Source organism: Oenanthe melanoleuca, chromosome 2 (assembly GCF_029582105.1).
Source record: "Oenanthe melanoleuca isolate GR-GAL-2019-014 chromosome 2, OMel1.0, whole genome shotgun sequence".
Lineage (NCBI taxonomy): Eukaryota > Metazoa > Chordata > Aves > Passeriformes > Muscicapidae > Oenanthe > Oenanthe melanoleuca.
Genome location: NC_079335.1, coordinates 118,484,827 through 118,509,407, shown reverse-complemented (window position 1 = coordinate 118,509,407; position 24,581 = coordinate 118,484,827). Strand labels below are relative to the sequence as shown.

Genomic DNA, 24,581 nt, shown 5'->3' with positions numbered 1-24,581 from the left:
AAAAGAGGCAGATGCACACTTTGTCACAACCTCCTTTCAGGTAGTTCTAGAGAATGACAAGGCTCCCCCATGCTTCCTTTTCTCCAGGCTAATATTAATTACATATATATACATATAATTACTATAAAATATAAGTAAGTGATATAAACTCTAGGTAATGCTAATGAGATAAGAAAGTGCTAAAGAAGTCACAGGTCTGACATGCAGGAGTTTGACTCTACCTGAACATACAGGGTTCCAGTGGGCAGGAGCCAATAATACCCAATAATGCATTTTCTGCTGAGGTTCTTTCAGAGCATCACAAGCAATGAATATAAAATATACATAATCTGAATAATGAGTGGGAGGTGGACAAGAGAAGCTTAAATTAGGCCAGGTCTTGAACTTGTTACTTGAGAAAAATTTCAGCTTAGTAACTAGTCTAAATATCTGGGAGGCTTCTTTGGGATACTGGCATTTGAGTGGATGGAAGAACAACTAGGAGTTTATAGATCATAAACCCTAGTGGCATTACTGAAAGCAAATTATATAGATTATAATATGTACCAGTGGGGGAGCTGAAGAACTGTTATTTTCAAGCTTGTGCAGAAAACCTTGTTCACCTGATTTCTTCAGACAGGGGAGGAAAAAAAAACAACACATCAACAAAACCAACCACCACCCTATCAACTAAACTAAAACAAGAAACAGTCTAATTTCGGGGGGGGAGTGGGGGGGGAGGTGTGTGAAAAATCAACAAAATCCCACACAAATTGTGGGGAAGAGGTGAGAACCAAATGAACAAAACATGTTACTTATCTTCTCCAAAAACAATTTTGAATTTAGCTGGTTTCAGTTGTCATGTCATTTAGAAGTGGAACCCTTTATTTAATAACATTTCACCAGGATATCTTCAGTCTTATTTTAAATTCTCCAAGTGCAGTGATGCAATTTCCCAAATGGAGCAGGACTTTGCAGATAGATTTCCCAAATCAGAATGTTTCCCTGGACAAGGATTCTTCAGATACCCCTCCATGTCTGCTTAGCAGCTGAGTTTTCTAGATTCAAATTCATCTAGTTTTAGTAATGGTGAGACTGTGTCCAGTCCTGGGCTTCTCATTATAAGAGAATTTCTTACAATGGAACTTCTGGAGCAGGTCCAGTGTAAGGCTGTGAGGATGATGAGGGTACTGGAGCACCTCACCTATAAGGAATGGCTGAGGGAGCTGGTCTTGTTTAGCCTGAGAGGGATCTCATCAACCCAGTGCCAAGAGGACAGAGCATCTCTTCTCAGTGAGGCCAGGCAAGGGCAAGGGGCAACAAACAGAAATAGGAACACAGAAAGTTCTGTGAACATGTGGAAGAACTTTGTTTTGCAGGTGACCAAGCACTCTAACAGGTTTTCCCAGAGTGGCTGTGCTGTGAATATTCGCTGGGAATATCCAAAATAAGTCTATATGGACCAAGCCTAAAGTACGTGCCATAGATGCTGGAGCAGGGAGGTTGGGCAGGGTGCCATCCCAGCGGTGCCCAGCTAATATTAACCATTCTGTGAGACTCGGGATGGCCAGGCAAGGGGCTGATGGGCTCTCTGTGGGTGCTTTGCAGGCTCGGACCCTCGGGCGGCTCCCGAAGGGTGGCAGAGGGCAGGAGCCGGCCAGCATCCCTCTGCGGAGCCTTATCCCGGGCGGCTGCGCCCCGACCTTTATCTGCAGCCCGAGCCGAGCTGGGCTGGGCTGGGCTGGGCTGGGCGGAGGCGGCTGTGCCCGGCTGCGGCACCGACCTGCCCTGCAGCTGCAGCCCCAGCCCCAGCCCCAGCCCCAGCCCCAGCCGCAGCCCCAGCCCCAGCCCCAGCCCCAGCCCAGCCCGGCCCGGCCCGGCGGGCGGTGCCGCCGCTATAAACCCGGGCGAGCGCCAGGACCCGCCCTGCAGGCAGCGGCCGGGAGGCAGCGTGGGCTGTGCAGGTGAGCTGGAGAAACGAGAGGGGAAAAGCACAGGAGAAATCGAACAGGTTGTTTTGGGGCTTTTTTTCTTTTTTTTTTTGTTTTTTTTCTCTCATCTAAAGTTGTTAAGGCATTTTCTTGTCAATATTATTTTAGGCTTCGTCAGATTCACCTGTAGCTTTTAGTTCGGGATTTTGTTGCTGTTGTTGTTGTCGTTTGACTTTTTTTTTTCTTTTTTAACCAGAGTGTTTGATAGATCAAAAGAAAAGCCTCGGGAGACTCAGAGCATCATTTATTTACTGCCTCTAAATGCATCCTAGTACCACACAGCACAGCGAGAGCGTGTCTTTATCATTGTACTCGTGACCGTGTTATGGTTGTTCATATAGTTTTAATCAAACATAAGGTAATGAGAGATGCCATCTGTTCTGTAATAGATTTCTTGCAATAACTTTTATATGAATTATTTCAGGATTTAGCATAAAAGACTACTAAAACAGGCTACTGACCTAAGTTACATCATAATAGCTTGCACTGTTCTTAATATCTCATTAATAGGAGTTCTTTCTTCATACTGTTACCTATTTTATTTTTTTTTTCAGTCTTTCTGTTTAAGTAAAATAATGTTGAGACCAAAATGTGATGAGTCATGGAAAAATCTACTGATGCAAACTCTTTAAATATTTACTAAATCAAAGTGTTTTGTTGGGGGGGGGGGGGTTTATTGCAGGTTCTAATTAATGTGACTCTCTCATAAGCATACAACAAAAACCACAATGGACTATTCTGCAAATTCCACAGAACAGGACCTCCCTGATCCTGGTAAGAAGGAAAACCATATGTGTGTTTGAAGAATATATTCCCCAGATTTGATTCTAAAGAAAATTAGAAAGCTCTCCTGATTGCCATAATGGTTTTGTAGGAGATAAAATGATGAGATTCCTACAAATGAGCAAATTAAAGCCACACCTATAAAGCATTTTCTGCATGAATCAAGTTCAACAAAATTAATTTACATTGGCAAAACCATTCAGGAAGGCATGAAAATTCTCCTGAGTTAAGCTGGAAGAATGTTATTGCTTTCAAATAGTTTTCTAAAAGAGCCATTGTAGGCCAACTAACATTAAAGAGGTAAAAAATTCTATTCATAGTGAGTCAGCAGCTAAAGTTAAGGTAAATGTAAATTGGGAGTGGCTGGTGCAGAGAGCACCTTTTCTACTTCTGTTTTAGAGCTGGTTCTCCACTGTGGTTACTCATCTGTTCTTTATATATTTGTTATGTCTTATTCTATGCATTTAGAACTTTAAGCTTCCAGGGTAGGATGATGCTTTCATGTATCTTTGACATCCTCAGCACAAAGGAAGTGGGATGTGTAACAACTACTGCAACAGAATAGTGAAGATGGTTATTAGAGTCAAGAACATGATTCTTTAGTCAACTGCCACCTATTCTGTGCTACCTACAGCAATTATAAACTCCACTATAAGCAATTCCACTCATTTCATTAGGACTTCTCCTAATTTGCATTCAGTTGTGCAGGTATTTGAAAAAAGAACTAACTCTTTGTTTTAGTTTTTGATAATATTTTTGTATAAATATATTTTAATTATAAAAATGAAGTTGACTCCATCTCAGAAATGGACACAGAAGCTTTTTCTGGGAATAAAGATGAACTGAAGAGAAAGCCTGTTGAATTTTTCTTGACACTTCTTCCCAAGAACATGAAAAAACCACTAGTCTTTAAATGCAAAAGAATCAGCAGTGAAAGACACAAGAAGGGGGTACAATAGATAGATAATTATGCTGAAAGAAGTCTTTTTATTTCACAGAATCTGGAAACAAGGGGTGTGATGGTCCTTCTTTCCAGCATGAAGAACATGTGGAACAAATTGACCAGTTAGAGCCCAAGAAGAAAAAGTAGGTATTTTTTACCTTAAAGTTAACTGGGTGTATGGGGAAGTCAGAGGGGCAGGGGAAGGAAGAGCTTAATACAGGTTTGCTAAAAAAACACTCATGTCAATTACTTTTTTTACTTTAGGAAGGAAGATGAGAAGCCAGAGAAACAAATGGTTGGCATTCTTGAATTGGTTAGTGTTCTGTCTGCTTTATACTTTCATTTCTTTATTTGGCATTGTGAGTTGTTTATGAATTAAAATTCATAGGCAATCAAAAACTGGAGAAGAAGCCAGAGAATTATTGATTCTAGACCTGCTCTCTGAGAACCAGTGATATAAGGTTTTGTGTCCATTTTCTATAGGACAGCTATTCCCAAACAGAAATAGCTCTAGCATGTGGACTTGCTTACTCTGAAATAATAAAAGTTTTATTCTTCTTCATGGTTTATTCCATGTGTATTTACACTTTCTGAGATGGTTAGGCCAGTCAGGAATTAAATGCTCCGATTTCAGGTTAACCACATCCCGGCATATCTATAGCAGTTGAAATTCACATCCTTTTAAAAAAACAAAGCTTCAGGGATAAACAAGTCTTACAATCTCTCTCTGGTGAAAGCATTTTTCTGCTGGTAGGTGTAAGCCAGGTGCTGGTCAATAACTTGCTCTTGTTTACATTGTAGAGGCATTATCTTAGTAAATATGTAACTCAATGGAACACAAAATGCAATACATTCTACAAAGGTCATCTTTGTTTGCAAACATGTAGTTTTTTTCCAGACTGAGAATCTGTGTCCTATCCTCTTAGCAGCCTGAGTACTGATTTAAAGATGAGTTGGGCTACTACAATATCTTTACGTACTGAGTTTACTTTCAGTTGGGGTGCTGCTCCTTAGAATATGTGGATGAAGCATGTTCTGCACATCTGCTGTACTGTAGCAAACACACGAACTGTCAGGTGTAATGTCACTTTTTTCTTTTTTTTCCTTTTCTTTTTAATGCTTACCTAGTTTCGCTATGCTGATGGGGTGGATGTCCTGTTGATGATAGTTGGTTTGGTCGCAGCGGCTGCAAATGGTACTGGAATGCCACTTATGATTATCATCTTTGGAGAGATGACAAACAGCTTTGTGCTAAGTGGCATGCAATCCAATGGTAAAAAGTTTGAATTAAATTTCTATACATATTTGTTGGCTTTGCTCCTGAGGCAGAGATTCTTTTTCTCCCCCAGACTGTACACTGGTACATATCTAAGGAAATATATTATGAGTGTCACCCATCCTGCTGGTAATAACTCAGTCATTTCCATCCATCTTTAATGACTATACCAGGGTAAAACCAAAGCATTGGATGTACACTTTATGAATGATTTTTGACTTTGTTGAGATAACTGAGGTTGGTCATACTCCTTATTATCAGGCACTAATTGCTTAAAAATAAATATGCATTTGTCAAATTATTTTGTATTTAATTTTGTATTACAAGACCCCACTTGCAAAATACAAAATATTCTCAAACTGATATACCATATTACTGTGAATCAACTGTTCTATATAACACTTGCACAAATATTCCTACTTTTTATTTCCCCTTCACAGATACTTCAGTAAACAGTTCCAGCTGCCCATCAGACCCAAGCGTGGATATAGAAGGTGAAATGACAAAGTAAGGGTCTGTAGTTATCCTGTTAATGTGTTGGAGGATTTTCTTTCACTGTGTTATCTGTGCAGAAGCCATATTTGCTTCCCAATAATGCACTCACAGGCTTCACAGTATTTACTTTGGTGTGATCAATGAGGACTAGTTGCTGCTCTATGTCTAACTTCTCTCATGACACACAGTGGGATCACGTGAGCTTTTATTCTCTTATCCCAGGTTTGCTTACTACTACGTGGCAATTGGCTTTGCTGTGCTTATCCTGAGCATCATCCAAGTGTGGACATTTTTGGTAACTGCGACAAGGCAAACCGCAAGGATCCGGCAGAAGTTCTTTTTTGCAGTGCTCCATCAGGAGATGGCTTGGTTTGATACTACCCAGATAGGAACACTGAACACCAGACTGACAGAGTGAGAGCTCTGCTTATGGGGTTTTTTACACACACATGCACACACCTCCAAGCATGGCATTTAAAAGAAAACTGACATTTATCTCAGCAGAAACCTTATGGGGATAAAGAGTTTCAAAAAGCCAAAAAAACCCCCAAACCATCACCAAACCTAATGTATGGAATATTGCAGCTCAAAGTGAGAAATTCATTATCCTTTTCAGCTTCATTTGTGCAGTTTCTGTGATATGTGCATTGGAAGGGTTTTTTCATGAAATGCCCAACACTGGCTTTCTGAAGTCCATGAAGTGCAAGTCAGTCACTGCTAAACAAATATCTCTGCTGCCTCCACCTAGTTTATAAACACCAAAAGCTGACACTTAATTGAATGGAAATGAATTTGTACTTGCACCCAGTCCAAATTCAGGCAGTATTCTATCTAGCTAGTAAAAGTCTTTGGAGTTTTTCCATAGACCCTAATAGATTTAGGGATGCCCACATGCTATGGGATTATGTGCAAACACTAATTTTTTAATTTTTTTTTTTTTTTAATTTATAGTGGTCTTGGACACACATCTGTCCAAAAAGTATATGAGAAGCTTAAATGAAAACACTCAACTGTAATATCTGTATGTTCTGGGAAGAGAAAGTAGGGAAGAAAATTTGTATTAAAAATACAAGTTATTCCAAATAACGGTATGATGGAATGGAGGTAGCTCTTCATCTGAGTCATGAGCCAAAATTAGGAACATAAAATGCATTGGAGAGCTGAGCAGAAGAAATTATTTAGAGATGGTCATGTTAGGTGAAGAGACTGTTTGATTGTTTACTTATGTTTCTTCATTTGGATGCCAGATGAGAAAACTAGGTCATTGGTGACCCAGTGACATGACATAGAAACAACAGAGAATGTTGAGAATACAGAAAATGAGTCCTTAAAAATAGGAGGTTTCTGCTGTGTGTTGGCCACAGAAGAGCCTAATGGTACAGTTCAGTAGCTGTGGTTAGAAATTTCCTTTTGCCAGTTAGGAAATGGCAAAGCTCCTGACATGAGGCCACACAGCATGAAAAGAAGAGGGAGGGAGTCCCAATGAGAGGCATTCTAAACTAACAAATCTTTTTCTATTATTGTTATTAAAGTGACATCAACACCATCCGTGAAGGCATCGGAGACAAGATCAGTATCTTTCTGCAGTTTTTTTCCACGTTTGTGTCAGGGCTTATTATAGGATTCATCTATGGGTGGAAGCTGGCACTGGTGGTTTTGTCAGTCTGCCCACTTCTTGCTGCATCAGCAGCATTTTGGTCAACTGTAAGTGCGTGGGGATTTATAAACAAAGAAACCAGATAAACCTTACAACCCCTATGCACAGAAAAGGGGGAGAGAATGGGAGAAACCTAGTGTGGTTTCTAAGTTGGGAGGTTGGCCCCACTCTCACTTTGATTTCTGCTCCTCCTGCAGCTTTTCCCTGGGTTCCCAAGCACACAATTGTAAGTTGTGTTCCTTCTGTCTGCATATCCTGTCCTCATGCCATGTTGCAGGAGGGTAATCTGCATCAAAGCATCTTTCTGGCACTGCAGTTTCCTCATGGCAAGCGCTGGGGAAACTCTTCCTTTTTCCTCCTAGCACAAATACCTTTCAATCTCTTTCCATTTGCTCATGCATGTACCACATCTCTTGCAAATACTTTACCAAGCTTCATGCTGTGCACAGGATAGATCTATACAGCTATGCAGGTACATATAGCTGCTGAGAACTGAAGTGATATAAATCAGTGGAATGGCTGGAGAGGTTTCCCTTTCAGATAGGAAAGCTTTTTCCCCTTGTGCACTGTTTAGCCACATTAATGTGTATGGCTCATACTCCTGAGTGGCTATTTATATTATTTTATGGATTTTTTTTTCCTACCCAAAGCATTACAAATAAGTTAAGAAGAAGAATGTTAGAGGCTGTAATGTGACTGACTTGCTTATTTCAATATCTGCCACTGCTCTGTCTGAGCACCTCAGAAATGCAGAGCAGTTTCAGCACTCCCTCTTTCACTCTTCCTAGTGTAGTTTGTAGGCTGTCCTCAGCTTGGGAAGAAAGCAGATTAGTCAGGAAGCTCACCTGATATTTGTGTAGCCTTTGATTGTAGTGAGGAGACAATGATAAACTGAACTGTATTTGGGGAGGATCTGACCCTGCATTGCTAGTCTGACCTTGTGCACCTTGTGTGTTTGTTCTGATTCACCAAGAAAGTGTATGCATTCTTTCAGTAGGCTGCAATTACAGCTGTTTTTCAACTTTTCAGCTCATGGCTTCCCTTACTGCTAAAGAGCTGTCTGCTTATGCCAAAGCAGGAGCTGTGGCAGAAGAAATTTTGACAGCAATCAGGACAGTTGTGGCTTTCAATGGACAGCAGAAGGCATTAGAGAAGTAAGTTTTTAGATTAAAAATTATATTTAAAATTTAGTTGTGAGTTTAGTTTGTGGAGATATTTTTTTTTTTTTTTTTTTTTTGGAGGGGCAGAGGGATGAGATTCTCCTTAGTGTCATTTTGTCTTTCTATAAATGGACAAATCAGCTAAAAACTAATGTGTGCAAATAGACCTAGTCAGTGAATACTTGATGTCACTGCAACACAGATGAAAATTTCTCCTTTGATTGGGATCTGGAGTTGAACTGAATGTGAAAGTGGTGGGAAGGTTACTTTTATCCATGAGTCAGATGCAATGAAGCATGCAATCAGTCGTTTATCTTCTAAAGCATTTGTGCTACTGTTCTGATCTTTGATTACTGAGCTTATTTTTAAACTACCCAAGGATAACAGCCTTGGGTAAAATCACATTATTGGCTTTTGCAGTGGTTTGCAAATAACATGTGTAGCTGCCCAGTGCTGGCCCTAGTCACACATACAAGGTGAAATGATTGTGGCTTATTGATATGTGTATCAGATAACTTAACAAGCATAAGCAATAAATGTTTATACAAATACAAGGCATCACTGATTCCATGCAGCTGGGAAAGGCAAAGCAGATGACCTGATCCATATGTCCCATGAAACTCTTCTGTCTTTTTCAACTCATGTTTGCCTTTGTCTTTTGCAAAAATTTTAAGGTGATGTCAACCCTAGCTTAGGATCCTACAGCCTGTTCCTGCATTTGCTTCCAGGGATGGAGCTCTGACTATCCTATAGCCCTGTCTTCTGCTTACTGGAATTTGTTATTAAGATGCAACAGTATTAAGACTGTGCCTGCTTGCACAGTAAAGGCAAAAAAAGCCCTAAGATGACCTAGATAAGTCTCCCCCCCCACCTTCTTCCAATCTTCTGGAATCACCAGTGTCTGAAAATTAAATTACAGGAGCTGCCAATACCCATTCAAAATACTTTGTCTAAAAACAAAATAACTGATACCTGAGTCAAGTAAGGCCATTCCTTTTCATGATTGACCAGTCAGCCTCTTCCACAGCTCTCTCTCCATTTATTCTAAAAACCCCAAACATACATAGTGGCTCCCCTAGGAGCATCTTCTACTAGGGACAAACTCCTACTAGGGAGTGCATTTTTCAGATACTATTGTGACTCCTACACAGCTCTTGAATGCTGATCTCAGAGTTAGGAAAAGCACCCTTTCACTGCAAAATGCCTCCACTGACCACAAAAGTTTATTATTGCAAGGGATCTTCAGACATCTTTAGCTTCTGGCTTGGCTTTTCCTAGTATTTGGGTGTTCACATGTATTTATCACACTACTTAAATGCAGTACCCATTTTCCTGGAAGGCCTATGATGCTGCTGACTCAAATGTAGGGCCTGGATTTAAGAGCACAATAAAGTCAAAATATTTCAGTAGGTTTGACTAACAAATACAGCACTGGTGGCATCTTAGAAATTTACATGAACAAAGTTAATGCAGTTTTTATAAGGTTGTTTCCCAGCTGAATTAATTTCATGTCTTTCTACGATGAGGTTGTACTTTATTGGAAATACATAAGAGTTCAAGCAACTGACTGTGTTAATTATAAGTAGAAAATTACACTGTTTCTAGGGTACACTTTACATAATGAACTTGAGTAAATGAAAGCTATTTGCTGAAAACTATAGATGAGTGAATGAATTTGAACCATCTCTAGTTGAAATTGTTAGTCTTTATACTGATTGTCTGTGTTCACTGGTTATATATGTTAATTAGTAAACTGAACTAAGGGGAAGATACTTAAATCCCAAAATGGCCAGTAAGAGAAAAACATTGCAGTCAGAGGGACATCACATTTATCTCCTTCCCTATTGCCTGGGGTTGTTGGGGGATTTTATCTTTATTTGGCTTCTTTTAAATGTGGATGACTAACTTTAGCTCTGTGATGAACAATGTTGCTAAAACTTTTTCAAGGTTTCCCTTCAGGATTAATGGAAACAATGAGTTCAAGGGTGCTACTGTGTCTTCCATTATGATAACAAAATTGTGATGCTTAATTGTTTTCTGAATGTCTTCCATAACAGTATGCTAATATTATTGGTAGATGTCAGAGCAGATTTATTCAAATTAATTACCTAATAGTTCTCTGTTTATATATATTTTTTTATATATGTATATATAATAATCTGTATTCTCTTTGAGATTTTAATTGTTTCTCTTACATAAATCCTGTTAATTAAGAAAGGGGCCCTGGAAAATATCAACCAGAATGGCATGTGGTACCTGTCAAATTAATGGTTTCCTTACCCACTTTCAGGTATGATGCAAACCTGGAGATGGCTAAACGTGTTGGAATACAAAAATCAATTACCACTAACACATGTCTAGGTCTTTCCCAATTTTTTATCTTTGGATCCTATGCCCTTGCATTTTGGTATGGAACCAAGCTCACTGCTGAGGATCCACATTATGACATCACCCGTGTGCTAATTGTAAGTACAGCAATGCAGATTAGAAAAATGTTCTGTATCTTTAGGGAAAGTTATGCAAGTGGTGTCTCTGTTTTCTGCCACCTGCTTGCTAAATTAGCTGTTGGAGACTTAGTATAAAACAACTGAAAGGTGTTCATTTTTCCTAGCTTTTAATATACAAGTTTGATTGTCTTGGACTCTATTTGTAAGGTGGGATGAATAACCTAGGGCTGCTGCTTAAGCCTTTCTAGTGCCCATGTGGGCACTGGTGGCCCTGTAATCATTGATTGCAATGTTCCTCTCCATCTCCCACAGGTGTTCTTCTCTGTGCTTATTGGAGCTTTCTCCCTGGGCCAGGCAGCTCCTAACCTGGAGTCTGTGGCCAATGCACGTGGGGCTGCCTATGAAGTGTATAAGATTATCAATAAAGTAAGCACCTAACTACATAGAATAGAAGCCTTTCAACCAACTTAGCTTCCACTCCCTTTCCTTTTAGTTTTTTTTTCCCTTGAGAAATGTAGCAAAAGTGCTCTAAAGCCCCAAATCATCTATAGATGTTTACTACATAAACCCATGAAAATGAAAGCTGGAAAACCTGGCATGTGTTTCTGAGATATATAGTTGAGATTTTTCTCTAATTAGACTTTCAGCTCCAGAGGGAAAGTAGTATGGCACTATATTAATTTTAAAAAATGCATGTATGCACAAATTCAGCTGAGATGGGGTTTATTGGGGAGGGAGAATTGGTGAAGAGGGATTAATATCACTATTGAAAGTTATAACAATAATAATCTGTAATGCTGATGGTGCTATAAAACTGGTTTTCCATATCATTATCTTGGTCTTGCTGTACTATGCAGTAATTGCATCTGTATATAAAATATTTTAAAGTAGGACAAAAAAGTTTGTGGAGAAATGGGTATATCATTCTTTTTCATGTGAGCATAAAACCCTCCAGTAGAGATTACTGAGGCTCATGTTTTAGCTGCAAGAGAATGTGATTAAGTTCTGCAATTACAGATTTTCTGCTATGGATTTCTTGCTTTTGAAAATGTACTATATTTGTCAAGTAGAATTCACAATTTGATGTTGCCCCATACTCAGCATTCTGCAGGTAAAATGCAGCAATTCTGCAATAATGAACTGAAGTGTAAATTAGCATCTGAGAAAGTAAAGAACAATGTATGTAGCAGAAATAAGAGTTTCAAAAGTGAAATAACCTCCAATTTATTTTACAAACCTCTTTCCAGAAACGGCTCATAGACAGCAGTTCTAAGGAAGGTTACAAGCCAGACAAACTCATAGGAGAAATTGAATTCAGAAACATCCATTTCAGTTACCCTTCTAGACCTGATGCTAAAGTAAGTGTTTTGTTTAAATTACTGTACCAAAGTTCCTCAGCCTATGTCCATATAGTTTGTCTAGTTTTGTTTTTGAATGTGAAATGCCTCCCTGTTTTGGGGGGTGGGGAATAATTTCCCCCCAGTTATGCACAAAGACAAAGCTCTAGATCTACTGTCACCATGTATCTCATTCTCTTCTGCAGGACAAATCTAATACATGTTGCTCCTAATCTGAATTTCTATGAACAAGAGCTTTGATAAATCAAATGAGATTTTTCAAAATCTTTCATTAAGCCTTCCAGATTTTAAGCAATTAAATCAGAAAGTTACTTTTTTTTCAGTTTCTTGGCTCTTTGGGGTTACGATATTCCACGTGAAAAATTGACAGATTTTACAACAATACACAATCTAGAGTATTGAAACATATCATCCTAAATGTACATTTGGAAGTCAAGCATTGTTTTGGGCATATGTTAAAATTGCTGTTCAAGAAACTGTTGTCCCTATTCTTTGCTAGTTCAGTTTCCATTAGTGAGCTGTGTACATCATGTCATGGTGATTACTTTTGTGGTGACACAGTTGGTTTGACCTCTATGCCATATTTTTTATAACCTTTGAACACCTTGATAAAGGTTAAAGGAAAAGGAATTTGCTGCTGTTGTTTCTTCCTTGATGAAGATGGAAATAGAGATTTCAAATGTCAACAATTAAAAGCTTGACTGGTGAGAATGGGAAGGTTTATATTTCTATGACCGTTTGTTTCTTCAGGTGGCTTTTCCCAACTCAGTCATCTGAGTCTCTCCCATTGTGCATCAAATCTGTCTCCAAGACACTGGGATGGCTGGAGGGCAGATTCAGAGCTGGGCTTTCTCCTTAACTGTATTTTGTACAACGCATCTTCTATCCCTCTTGGCTCAGAAATCTAAAGGGACAGAACAGTTTTCATCTTTTTTCCTAAAAATCCTCTTCAGGCTCCTGATCTATGTTGTGAACACACCAAATGAGAGGGAAATTCTCATCCTTCCCAAATCTGAGTCAGCAGCTCCCCCTACTAAGAGCATCAATGTTATTTAGTAGAGCCAAAAGGAATAAGTAAAGCTGCATAGAAGTTACCCACAATCTCTCAAGTAATTGATGCAACACAGCATAATCCTTCCTGTCCAGGTCAAACCAAACAGAGATCTAAGGAGTACAGTTATTGTTAGTTTTAATCTTGGCAATACATTGCCTGATGAAAGAGTGTTAGAACTAGCCTACTATGTGGTAGTGATTATTTGCACCTGGAGATATTGTGGTATCTAGAATAAAGTTCATTCTTGATAATGCAGGCACCAGGATTTCTGCTTCCTGGAGATATAAAACTGAGTGGATGTCATACAGGGAGAGAAGAGGAATATTGCAACTATTTTAATCTCTCATTGCAAAAACATGTGTAGGCAAACTTATAAATCAGCCTGGTATAAACAAGAAGAGTTCCCATAGCAGCCAAATATTTTGGCAACTACACAGCATTACTTGTAATGACATGGACCTCTTTTGAGGTAAAATGTACTCTAAATATGAAAATAGCAAAAATGATATCATTGATCTGTAACTACTCCCCAGGTTGCTGTTAACAATAAAGAATGGAATTTATTTAGGGCTTCCCAGCAATTACTTCATCAAAACAGCCACTTACATTATAAAAATAGAAGAAAGCAGGCTTGGTTTTCAGTGATACCCCTTAGCACCTGAAAATAATTTTCTGTGAGATGCATAATTATTATGCTCTGGAGGACAGCAGGATGATTTAAAACCCCAAGCCTGCTACCAGATCACACAAATTGGAAAAAATGAGCTATGAAGTTCAGAGCAGTGTGGCTGTGTCAATATTAGTTTATTTGAGTGTGCTGGGGAATTTTCCCAGGCAATGGAATGCAATGGTCTATGCAAGGGAACTCTTAAAATGTTTCTTGGCATGAACTTGGCCTGTTCCAGCTATCAATCAATCAAAAAATTCCCAGGCTTGCTTTGGTAGCCAGAAGGATCTAGAGGCCATTCCCAAAAGGCAGGTTGCATGCAGCCATCCTGTTTCAAAGGCTGATACATCTCTCAAGCACAGGTAAAGACTTCTTCCTATCATTGCTCCAGGATATGACCAGGTACAATCAGTTTATTAATGTTGCCATACCTTCAGACTGTGGCCCTCACTACTGCCTTGATAGCCTACAACTAGTACAGTTACCTTGACAGACTGTCCTCTAATCAAACTTGTTAAACTAAGGTATAATTTTTATTTTATTATTATTCCCAGATCCTCAAAGGTCTCAACTTGAAAGTTCAAACTGGGAAGACCATTGCTTTGGTTGGTGCCAGTGGCTGTGGAAAAAGCACTACTGTTCAGTTGCTGCAGAGATTCTATGATCCTGACCAGGGAGAAGTGAGTGTCTGCAAAAGAGTTGTAAAAACTCAGAGCTATGAGGACATGCATGAATTTCCCATGTTGACTGAACCTTTATGTTTTGACTGAATTTGACTATGTATCTCCATAGTTCATATTTCCCCAATTTAAATTTCAAATTAATTGTCTTCTCTTGTTGGCTTGACTTCATTAATCTGCTCCTTCTTACAGTGCTGTGTCACAAATAGCAAATGCCACAAGTCTTGGAATAGACTTGCAAGATCTGAACTTAAAATAATTGTTATCAGCTGTTCATTTTTCAAATTCCCTAAAATTTTTTGAGCAAAGCATAATCCAACAGAGTCTTGCTGTATTTTGCTTCCTTTTCATTGAATGTAAGCTAAAACCTGGAGAGAGTTTTCCTATTTAAAATGTTTTTTTCTTGGCTTGTTTTCCACTATCTGCTAGCCCACAGTTGTTTCAATCATTCTGCATTGTATGTATTTTACCACTGAACACTAAATCCAGTTGGTAAAGGGTAAATACTTCCACAAGAGATTTCCAAAGGAAAAAAAAAAAAAAAAAAGAGAGAGAGAAAAATGAAATAATGTATTTTTAAGAAAATTTGCTTTTCATTCTTAGTGTTTGAAGGATGCTGCTGCTAGTTGCAGGTAGGTAAACATTTCAAATATGAAAAATTGCACTATCAATATATAAGGTGTCAAGGCAGCTGTTTGCAACACAGTTCTTTCTTAAACTTAGTTCTCCTGTGGCTGTTCATTCCTGCCCCTCTGCCTCATTTTGCTGTGTCAGTGCCAATGTTCATATGACCACACTGCAAATTACCTAAGTTAAAAATAACTTTCCCTTTCCTTTTAACCAGCTTGAACTCTCTTTGATCTGGTGTAAAGCCCAGCCAGAGAGATAATTGTGTAACCACAACTGTGAGGACACCATGGGGGCTTGAGAATCATGTAAAAAGCGTGCAAGGAAGCTGTAAAATTCTCAAGCCAACTCAGACAGGATTGTTTTGGAGGAAAACAGACAGGAAAACAAAAAAAAAAAAAAAAAAGCCCCAATGTATTCTCTGTTGATGCCACTTATAATTTTCCAGCATGTGCAGTGGATGGAAAAACTGTAGTTGTAGCTTCTCCCCCAGCATTGTTTCTATTAGAGACAAATTTTTTTTTTTTTTCTTGACCTTCTGGCTGATACTTCATTCAAGTAAGAGTAATTAAACCCTTTATTATGAACTGTTTCCTTGACTTCTTTGACACACTCTTTTCCTCTCAGATTACCTTAGATGGCCGGGATATTCGGACCCTCAACACCAAGTGGCTACGAGAAAACATTGGCATTGTGAGCCAAGAGCCCGTTTTGTTTGCAACCACAATAGCTGAGAACATCCGCTATGGCAGAGAAGACATTTCTGATGCTGAAATTGAGAGAGCAGCCAAGGAGGCCAATGCTTTTGACTTTATAGCCAGACTGCCTGATGTAAGATCATTAATTTACTTTGAGTGTAAGAGGGAAAGGTCCATTTAGGCTGGTGTCCTGTTTCTGAGAGGCAGAGCATGGGAATCCAAGTTATACTACAACTTCTCAAAATATTGTCTCCAGCAGCTTTCAGTTTAGAGGGTTTTTCAGCTACATATTGTGCCTTTGGTTGCTCTCAAAGGACTTGTGCTGGAGTCTGGGAAAAAATGTCAATGCCTTAACTCAGGAGAAAGGAAGCTTCACAGCTGTATTGCCATTCCTACCCATTTCATAAAGCATAGAAGAACTGGCTTTAAAAAAGAACCAGAAATCCAAAGCCCTTTGTCAGGAGCTGCCTGTGCATTCACATTAAATGGAGGAGTGGGTGGAAGTAAATAAGTATGCCCTGAACCAAGACCGTTTTAGCAGCTACAAGCTTAAGCTCTCCCTTTGCCTGAGATTCACAGCTTTGAGCCCTCTCTTAGCAGTAGGTGCCTTACTCCTTTCAGGATGGGGCTGAGAAGCAAGGTCAAGCATCTAAACTCATCCTCATAAATGGATAATATGTCCTTCCCTTTCCTCCTGAAGTCAAAAAATGTGGGAAAAGTGCCCACCTGGGATTTGATTTCAAATCCTTTTACTAGAAAGCTTGGCTCCACCTCTCAAGCATATCAATCTGTTCCAAGGTTCCTTCTTCTCAGGAAGAGTGATTTGATCATATTTACTCTTAAATAGCTATATAATAAAAAAACAATAGTGGACTTTGAGACATGTCACTTTGCAGTAAGTGATACTGTCAGTAGGATCCAAACTATGGCTCCAAGGGAGAGTGTCTCAGAATCAGAAGAGGCACACTCTTGCTATGTCCCTATAATTCCAACCCTTTTGGAAAGGTAGGCAATCCTCAGAAAATACAGAGATTTTTTTTTACAGGCTTGTCTTGAGAAACCCCAGGGTTTGGAGCACTGAGTGAGCAATAAAGATCTTTAAAAACCATAAGTTTAAAGTTAGGCAGGCACAACATGTGGGGTTAGGAGGTTTTGGCTAATAGCCATTGGATGGATGTTCTTCTAAGTTTGCTCTGCCTGTGCTCAAGCCAGCTGGAAGAAGCTATATCTTCTAGAAGATGAGTACTTGGGGTTGCACAGAGGAGTGAGTATTTGAGATGTCTCACAGCCTCTGTTCTGTTCTCTCCTTTATCAGAAATTTAACACCATGGTGGGTGAAAGAGGGGCTCAGCTGAGTGGAGGACAGAAGCAACGAATAGCTATTGCCCGTGCCCTGGCAAGAAATCCCAAAATTCTTCTTCTGGATGAAGCTACATCTGCATTAGACACTCAGAGTGAATCCATAGTGCAAGCAGCTCTTGATAAGGTAGGATTCACTGAAGCTAGCAGCTGCTATGAAAAAGTGCAACAAGAACTTCAGAAAAATTAATGTGCGATTTTCAGTGCAGGCTTCCATCAGAATCAAGAACATTGGAAAATAAAATTTGGGTGGATGCTCAATTTTAACAGGGAGCTTGAATTATCAAAAATTTTATTGAAAATCGTCTTTATTTATTTAGGGGTTTTGGTTTTTCATTATAGCTAATTACAAAGACTGTACCTTAGGTCTCCTGCACTCCCTTTCTCAAATTATAACTGTCCATTCACTGGTCACATATTGATGGCATCTTATCAAAGCAAAGTATGAGGATAGAATGGACTTTTTCTGGTGGATTAATAGAAAAATACATGTTACTGATATCTGTAGTATTTGTTCTTTATTGAATAGTTGCTCCATAATTTTCAGAAAGCTCTATGTACACAATACCTTCCTTACAGCCCACCTTCATCAGCAGTTTCCATCAACATACAGTACAACCCATAGGCTTTGATTGAAAATGAACTTCATGGTTTGGCTTGAATGTTTTTTCTTTTGTCTAATATTTATTTTAATGTATTCTTTTAAATGAAGTGAAAAATCCTGCCTTTCATTTCAGTAGTTATGCAGAGACATATCAATTACCAGAATGGCTCAAGGGAAATACAGAATTTGTCATCTTCACTTGCTAGTCAGTTTAAATCTGAGGTAAAATGCAGCTGTTTGTTAAATTCATGTCATTCCAGTGATATTAGTATTGAGGTAACATGTAGATGCAAAAATAATATTCATATAATCCTTCTTCTGCATGTTTGTTTTTGTTTTTTAAATTTTCTAATCAAGTACTCAGCTTTTCCAGAAACTTACTGCTTCATTTAGTGCATAACAGAGGGGGGTCACTCAGTTAAGTGGACTCTTTCTCATCCTTTTTCATGTTCTCAGAACACACCAAAATGAGCCCTGAGTCATAATTTAATTATCTTTTCACAGCTTTTTGATGTCCATCAGTGTAGTCCCCTAATGAGCTTTCCAAATTTCTTTTCAACATCCCTGAGTGGAAAATGTGGTGCTACTATTGTTCATTATTTTTACAGCTGAGGAGCAGAGTTAACTTCATGAATGCTCAGCTCCTTGTAGCCAGCTGTTTTTCAGATAACTTTGTATGTTATAAAGCATTTTGCTAGTTCTGATCACAGCTCCCAGCTGCAGTGGTGAAGGCTTTGTGTGTTAGGCCAGAGGAATAAAAACCACACTGTGGCAACTTGCTGGGAGTGACTTGCATCAGGTCCATGAGAGTGGCAGGTGTAGAGGAAAGAATTTAAACCTCCATGGAAGCAGCCCTCTACTGCAGATGGCCTCACCTTCTTCATGCCCCTCTTCCTGTGCCCATATGATGTACAACTGCTGCAGCAAGAAGCTCCCAGCAGGTTCCAGGAGCCCAGAACACACCTGCTGGGTGAGGTTGCCTTGGATGTGTCCTCCTGCCAAGCTGCCCTCTGCTCCAGGCATCAGGGTGGAGGGAAGCCAAACTCATTTTTGATGCAAGTTTGTTCCTCCATGATTTCCTGTTAATTCTTGTCAGAAATTACGTTGATGTTGTGCTTCCAAAAATTTGCAGCGACGGTATATAAGTAAAATATCTGTTCTTTCTATATTTGCTATCCTAGCTTTGTTTTCAGAAAGATCTAACTATTCTCACAGCATTTCCCCATCATGCACATGTGTGCAACTTTAGCTCAAACAGTTCAAGTATTATAAAAAGTCAAATGATAAGTAAATTTTAATTATGGTCTTTAATATTTGTTGCCTGTCTAAAAAGAGTAATCTTTCTTTATCTAAATTAGTCAAACAAAACTGTCCTTGGACTGCTAAACAAGGACATAAAACCAGGAAAGAATAATAATCTTTGGTCTTAAAAGAAAGAAAAGTATTTCTAAAGTTTTGATTTACTATATATTACAGGTGGCTGAAGTAGCTTTATTTCTGTGCTGTTTTCTGGCACAGTTGAACTGTAACTGGGTTTTGTGTGTTTCTGCAAGGCTCGGGCTGGACGTACCACCATTGTGATTGCTCACAGACTGTCTACCATCAGGACTGCTGACACTATTGCTGGGTTTGAGAAAGGTGTTGTGGTTGAGCAGGGGACACACAGCGAGCTGATGCTGCAGAAAGGAGTCTACTATTCCCTTGTAATGCAGCAGGTAAGGGCAAATTTATTTACTTTCTTTCTCCATTTCACAAAGTTGTCAAATGGTGGGTGAAGCCATTTTCCCTCTCTAGTTCCTGCATGCTGTCCAACTGGCAGCTGCTCACTATTCTAGTCTGGGCACAGACACAGGCTTGGAATTCTTGGGGGTTTTACCCATAAGTATTTCATATTCACAATCCAACATGTCAAAAACATAAGTGAGTTTAAGGCACAGACTGAATAATCATGGCATAACCACAGAGGTGTTAGATTCCAGGTGGATTCCATAGACTTCTTTAAAGGAAAAGAGAGGGAAAATCAGAATTAAATAGTCTGCTGGTCTGCAATTGCAGACTGAAATATGTGGCCTATAGACAACTGCAGTTACACTATTGAAACAGCAACATTCATGAGAAAAGAACATGCTTTTCTTTCTTTCTACTCAAAATGTCCTGTAATTGTGTATCCTGAATTCTCACTAGGGTTGTACCAGTGATGCTCAGGATGATGGCACATCAGAAGATAGTGAAGGCACAGAAGCTGAGGAATATGAGGAAAAAAATCCTATGGAAGAGCTGATTCTTGAAGATCATTTTGAAACATCTGTGATACCAGGAAGAGGCAGCATTCGAAGAAGATCCAGCAGATATAAGAGCAAGAGGAGGTCATCTAAAAATCCCTTTGGAAAAAAGAAGAAAAAAAAGGAAGTGGAGGTTGGTATTAGAACTTCAGTTTAGAATTTTAATTATAAGATTTGAGCATAAAAAAAAGCTTGGATTACATTTAGATAGCTGGCTTTATGCAACCTTTACTCTGGTGCTGTTGCAGTTGACTCACCAGTCTGAGTATCTGAGGACAATTTATCTCAACAAAGATCTTCATTTTAACACTACTGACTTAATGTAGAACTGGAAAAAAATTGCTATTGATTTATCACATTGCTTTGCACAATTTTGGAGTACTGTTTCAGTGGTACAGGTGTTTTTATTCTATCTAATTAAAACTAGTTATGAAATTTCATTTGCAAGATTCTCTACTTCTTGGTACTTGCTGTTGTAAATACTGCTGGATAATATAATCCCTGGAGTAAGTGTTCCCAAACTGAAGGCACTTTGGAGTATCATACTACATTTATGTCAAGCAAAAAATAAAGAATCAAAACCCTGACATTTTGATTAAAGAGCCATAACTCTCTCTGCTTTAGTATATGCTTCGGTTTTGCAGGGTTTTTACAGATAAAAGAGCTTAGTTGACATATGCCATACATCAATAAAAGTCACATAGGAAGTTCGGGGTTCAGAAAAATTATTTTGTTTCATCAATGTTGAATAATACTTGCTCATAGAATCAAAAAGAGCAGTTTTCTAGTGAATTTTGAATCAGACTTGGGATGAGCAGCTCAACAGAAACTTGGGTTTTTTTCTCTATTTTGTAGTACTTTTTTCATGAAACATATTGGAAGAGTGGTTAGGTATATTAAGGTTGCTTGAGTTTTTGTTTAGTTTTGGGGTTTTTTGATTTCGCGACCTTTGAAGTGAAGAATTAAAATATAAATTCCAAAGTAAAACCATTGATTCTTCTGATTCTGTGGAAGTTAGGATCTCATCTGTAATAAATAATACCTAAAATAATTATTAAATCCTTAATATAATTTTATCTATAGATTTTTCCACCTCTCTAAAGCACATCTTCCAGCTAATGAATATTTCAAAAACCAAGAACGAGTTGGATCCATTCCCATTTTCATATTAAAAGTCATGTAACTTCTAAAGATACTTTTTGACTGTATATTAATACTGCTTAAGACCTTAGAGGAAGTAGAGGGTGTTCATGCTCAAGAATACAATATTCATCACATTCAGAACAAATTAAGAAGTTGAACATCCAGCAGTTGTAATTATTTCAGAAAAAGTCAACCCACTTTCATAGTTGAGGCTTAGCCACCCTCATTCAGCATCTAAAACACAGGATGAAATAACCAGGAGGCAAGAGCAACTTGCTTAAAATCCTGACTAATATTTTGTCTATTTCTGATGTTTTTATTATTTGCTTTTCCAGAAATATCCTTTTGAAGGCACAGGCACTTAAAAAATGTGTTAGAGCAGGACAGAACTTTTTTTTTGTGCCTTCAAAGTGCAAATAGGTTAACTGACTAACAAATGCCTCATTCCTGGTTTTGGTAATGATCATTGGATACAGTTTGGGAAAGAGAAAAATTACCTCTCTACCCAATTGTTCTATTGCCAGCCTACTGGCACTTACCTGAACTGGAGGGATCTGTTCTGTCCTCTGAACTGTGAGGCTTTCAGTTCTTTATAATGATTGAAATGTTAGGTGCCATTCACAGTGACCAGCCCTATCTGACTTTCAGTGAACTGTCCTGGCCCTTCTCCCCTCGTGACTTTGCCTTTTGTTAAGTTTTTTGCCTCCAAATTTTTACAGTGCAGTTGATGCTCCAGGACATGCAACAGCAAAGCAGCAAATCCAGCATGTTTGGAGTGCTCACAGAGGACTTTCAGCATAGTTCACTGCTCAAGGTCTAATGGACACTCACTGTCTGGGGAATTTTGTGTTCTGCAACTTTCCAAGGAAAACTTACAACTTTTTTTTTTCCTGTAGGAAGAAAATCTCCCTGCTGTGCCTTACTCAAAAATCCTGGCTCTGAACAAACCTGAGTGGTTCTATGTACTGCTGGGAATGATTGCTTCTGCTGTCATAGGTGCAGTCAATCCTACATTTGCTGTTATATTTGGAAAAATCATTGGGGTAAGTTTTTTTTTTGTTTGTTTGTTTGTTTTTTTTTTTTTTTTTTGTTTGTTTGTTTTTTGTTTTATTTTGGTTTTTTTGGCAGGAGGTTGTTTTTTGGGTTTTTTGGGGGGGATTTTGGTGAGGGAGGGTGGTTTTTGGTTTCTTGCTTTGTTTAGGTTTTTTTTTTGCAACTGGAAGCTGCAGTCCTGAGCTTTCCTCATGCTCAACCACTCAGTTCTTTCCATGTAAGTCTCTGAGTGGGATTAACTTGTATAAATGCATCATTGAAAAGTGTTGAAGGGACTTTCTAGAAGCAGAGGCTTGTGAAACTGCATCTGACTAGCAGAGGAAAGGAGAAGCATTGATGTACAAATTAGTGCAATGAAGGTTAAACAGAAAGCTGGACTATCTACTGGGTGCTCAATAGAAAGTTCACTGAAGACTGATTTTAGGATACTTGCTAAAAGAAATTAAAGCAGAAAGCTTCTTGAATTGAAGGTTGGCTAATGTAATGGATGCCTGTCTATGTAGTCATTTTTGTGGTTTATTTCCTTCTCTTAGGCTTTTCAAGAAAGAGATCCAGAAAAAAGGACTAAAAACACTGTGGTGCTTTCTTTAATATTTCTTATACTTGGAGTGATTATTTTAGCAGCATACATAATCCAAGTAAGTGTCTCTACACTGAAATCTTAAAAGTTCTGAACTCTCCAGCAGGCTGCAGGTATAACTCATATCAACAAAATCTGAGAAGTAAAACAACAATCAGAGCTTATGGAAATACGCCCAAGTGCCAGGGTCTTCCTGAGATACGTAGATTTAATGTTAATGTTTATCTAAAGACACGTCTATATTTGCTCTTGGTGCAAGTAATCCACTGAAGGCAGTGTTAATTCAGCATGATTGAAAACAAAGTAGAGGGTCTGGCCTTAAAAGTCAAAGTTAATACTAATATTTCTCACTGACTAGTCTGCAGGCTCTTGCCAAAGTAAGTACAAAGCAGACTCACTCTTTCCATTGCTGATGGTGTTTTTCATGTCATTCAGTAAATTCCATCATTTGCTGTCCTCTTATGACTGCTTTAAAGCTTGCAGAAAACACTTAGTGCTCACTGATATCCATATCAGAAAAATCCATCAGTATGACTGCTGTGAGTGAATATTTCTGGTCTCAGCCAGAGTAGGGAGACCAACCACCAGACAGGTTGATTTATCTTGCAGTGCTGCTGTCTGAGTGTGCAAGGTTGACCAGAAAAGTTTAATCTCCCTTTGCTTGGGTGGTTGTGATAAAAGTATGTAATTTATAGATGCCTTTTTTGCTATGTTTCTTCCTCTCTGTGAGAAAATCAAGTTTCAGGTTCAGGAATGTGAATGATGCTTTTCCCAGGACAGATATATATCCTCATGGGGCTGTAGATGTGATGGCTTTTGTTGTGCTTCTTGGTGTGATTGCTTTTGTTGTGCAGATTTATAAACAGAGCCACAGCATCAGATGAGAAAACATGACTCTTTTTCCTCCTGCAGGGAATCATGTTTGGGAAGTCTGGGGAAGCCCTAACGATGAGACTGCGCTCTTTGTCCTTCAGAGCATTACTTCAGCAGGTATGAACTGGGCAGCTGGGATAGAAAGACAGCAGTGGGTTGGACAAGAACCTGTGTGTTATAGAAACATCTGAAAGGACCAGAAGGCAGTGAATTGATGATTGGAAGAAAGAGGAACCCTACCATAGCATTTGCAAATAAAACACTTCCTTTCCTCTCTGTATGGACAAATCCTTGTGGGTCCATTCCAATTCAGGATATTCTATGATTCTGTAGCTGATGGGACAGGTGATTTGTAAGAGAATAGTTAACCTCTTCAGGACTCAGGAATGTCTAAGTAAATAGGGGTTATAACAAAAGCTTCAACATAGGCATGCTCAGGAAAGCACTTTGATACGAACAATTAAATGTCCACAAAATAATTATGTTTTTTAAGCTTTTTCTCTTCATATGCTTGGAAATGCTGACTACACAGAGAGAAAATTCAGTTAGCCATCCTGTTTTGTACTTTCATGCAATTTTTTGAAACAAAAATCAATGTCTTTTCTTGCAGGAGATTGGATGGTATGATGACCAGAAAAATGCTGTTGGTGTTCTGCTAACCCGTCTTGCTACAGATGCTTCCCAAGTTAAAGGCGTATGTTGATTCTTTTATGTGTACATTTTTTAAATATCTGTTTCCTTACAAATATTAAGTGCAATTGACAAGGAACTCCAAGATTGCTTCAGAAAACAAAGTAGGAAATCCACCCCACATATTTTCCAACCATCAAGAACCCAGCAGATGTTCATGTACCTTTCATGTACCTCCCTGC

General features: G+C 38.8%; 1 protein-coding gene across 3 annotated transcripts in view; it reads left to right on the top strand.

Annotated features, from left to right (window-relative positions):
* Nucleotides 1-1,855: 1,855 nt before the first annotated feature.
* Nucleotides 1,856-24,581, top strand: part of ABCB5 (ATP binding cassette subfamily B member 5) — a 36,200-nt gene continuing 13,474 nt past the window's right edge. Inside the window, exons 1-22 of one of the 3 annotated variants that reach the window (XM_056484981.1) lie at nucleotides 1,856-1,943; nucleotides 2,167-2,328; nucleotides 2,681-2,744; nucleotides 3,752-3,839; nucleotides 3,961-4,009; nucleotides 4,825-4,969; nucleotides 5,413-5,479; nucleotides 5,690-5,881; nucleotides 7,000-7,171; nucleotides 8,154-8,278; nucleotides 10,575-10,749; nucleotides 11,044-11,157; nucleotides 11,979-12,089; nucleotides 14,365-14,490; nucleotides 15,745-15,948; nucleotides 17,131-17,301; nucleotides 19,332-19,493; nucleotides 19,963-20,193; nucleotides 22,100-22,246; nucleotides 22,790-22,894; nucleotides 23,749-23,826; nucleotides 24,320-24,403. In XM_056484981.1, coding sequence (XP_056340956.1) covers nucleotides 2,296-2,328; nucleotides 2,681-2,744; nucleotides 3,752-3,839; nucleotides 3,961-4,009; nucleotides 4,825-4,969; nucleotides 5,413-5,479; nucleotides 5,690-5,881; nucleotides 7,000-7,171; nucleotides 8,154-8,278; nucleotides 10,575-10,749; nucleotides 11,044-11,157; nucleotides 11,979-12,089; nucleotides 14,365-14,490; nucleotides 15,745-15,948; nucleotides 17,131-17,301; nucleotides 19,332-19,493; nucleotides 19,963-20,193; nucleotides 22,100-22,246; nucleotides 22,790-22,894; nucleotides 23,749-23,826; nucleotides 24,320-24,403 — 2,643 coding nt within the window. In that variant the 5' untranslated portion in view covers nucleotides 1,856-1,943; nucleotides 2,167-2,295. Of the gene's footprint in view, nucleotides 1,944-2,166; nucleotides 2,329-2,652; nucleotides 2,745-3,751; nucleotides 3,840-3,960; nucleotides 4,010-4,824; nucleotides 4,970-5,412; nucleotides 5,480-5,689; nucleotides 5,882-6,008; nucleotides 7,351-8,153; nucleotides 8,279-10,574; nucleotides 10,750-11,043; nucleotides 11,158-11,978; nucleotides 12,090-14,364; nucleotides 14,491-15,744; nucleotides 15,949-17,130; nucleotides 17,302-19,331; nucleotides 19,494-19,962; nucleotides 20,194-22,099; nucleotides 22,247-22,789; nucleotides 22,895-23,748; nucleotides 23,827-24,319; nucleotides 24,404-24,581 lie in introns of those variants that run through there. The other 2 variants (XM_056484983.1, XM_056484984.1) reach the window with 2 other exon arrangements.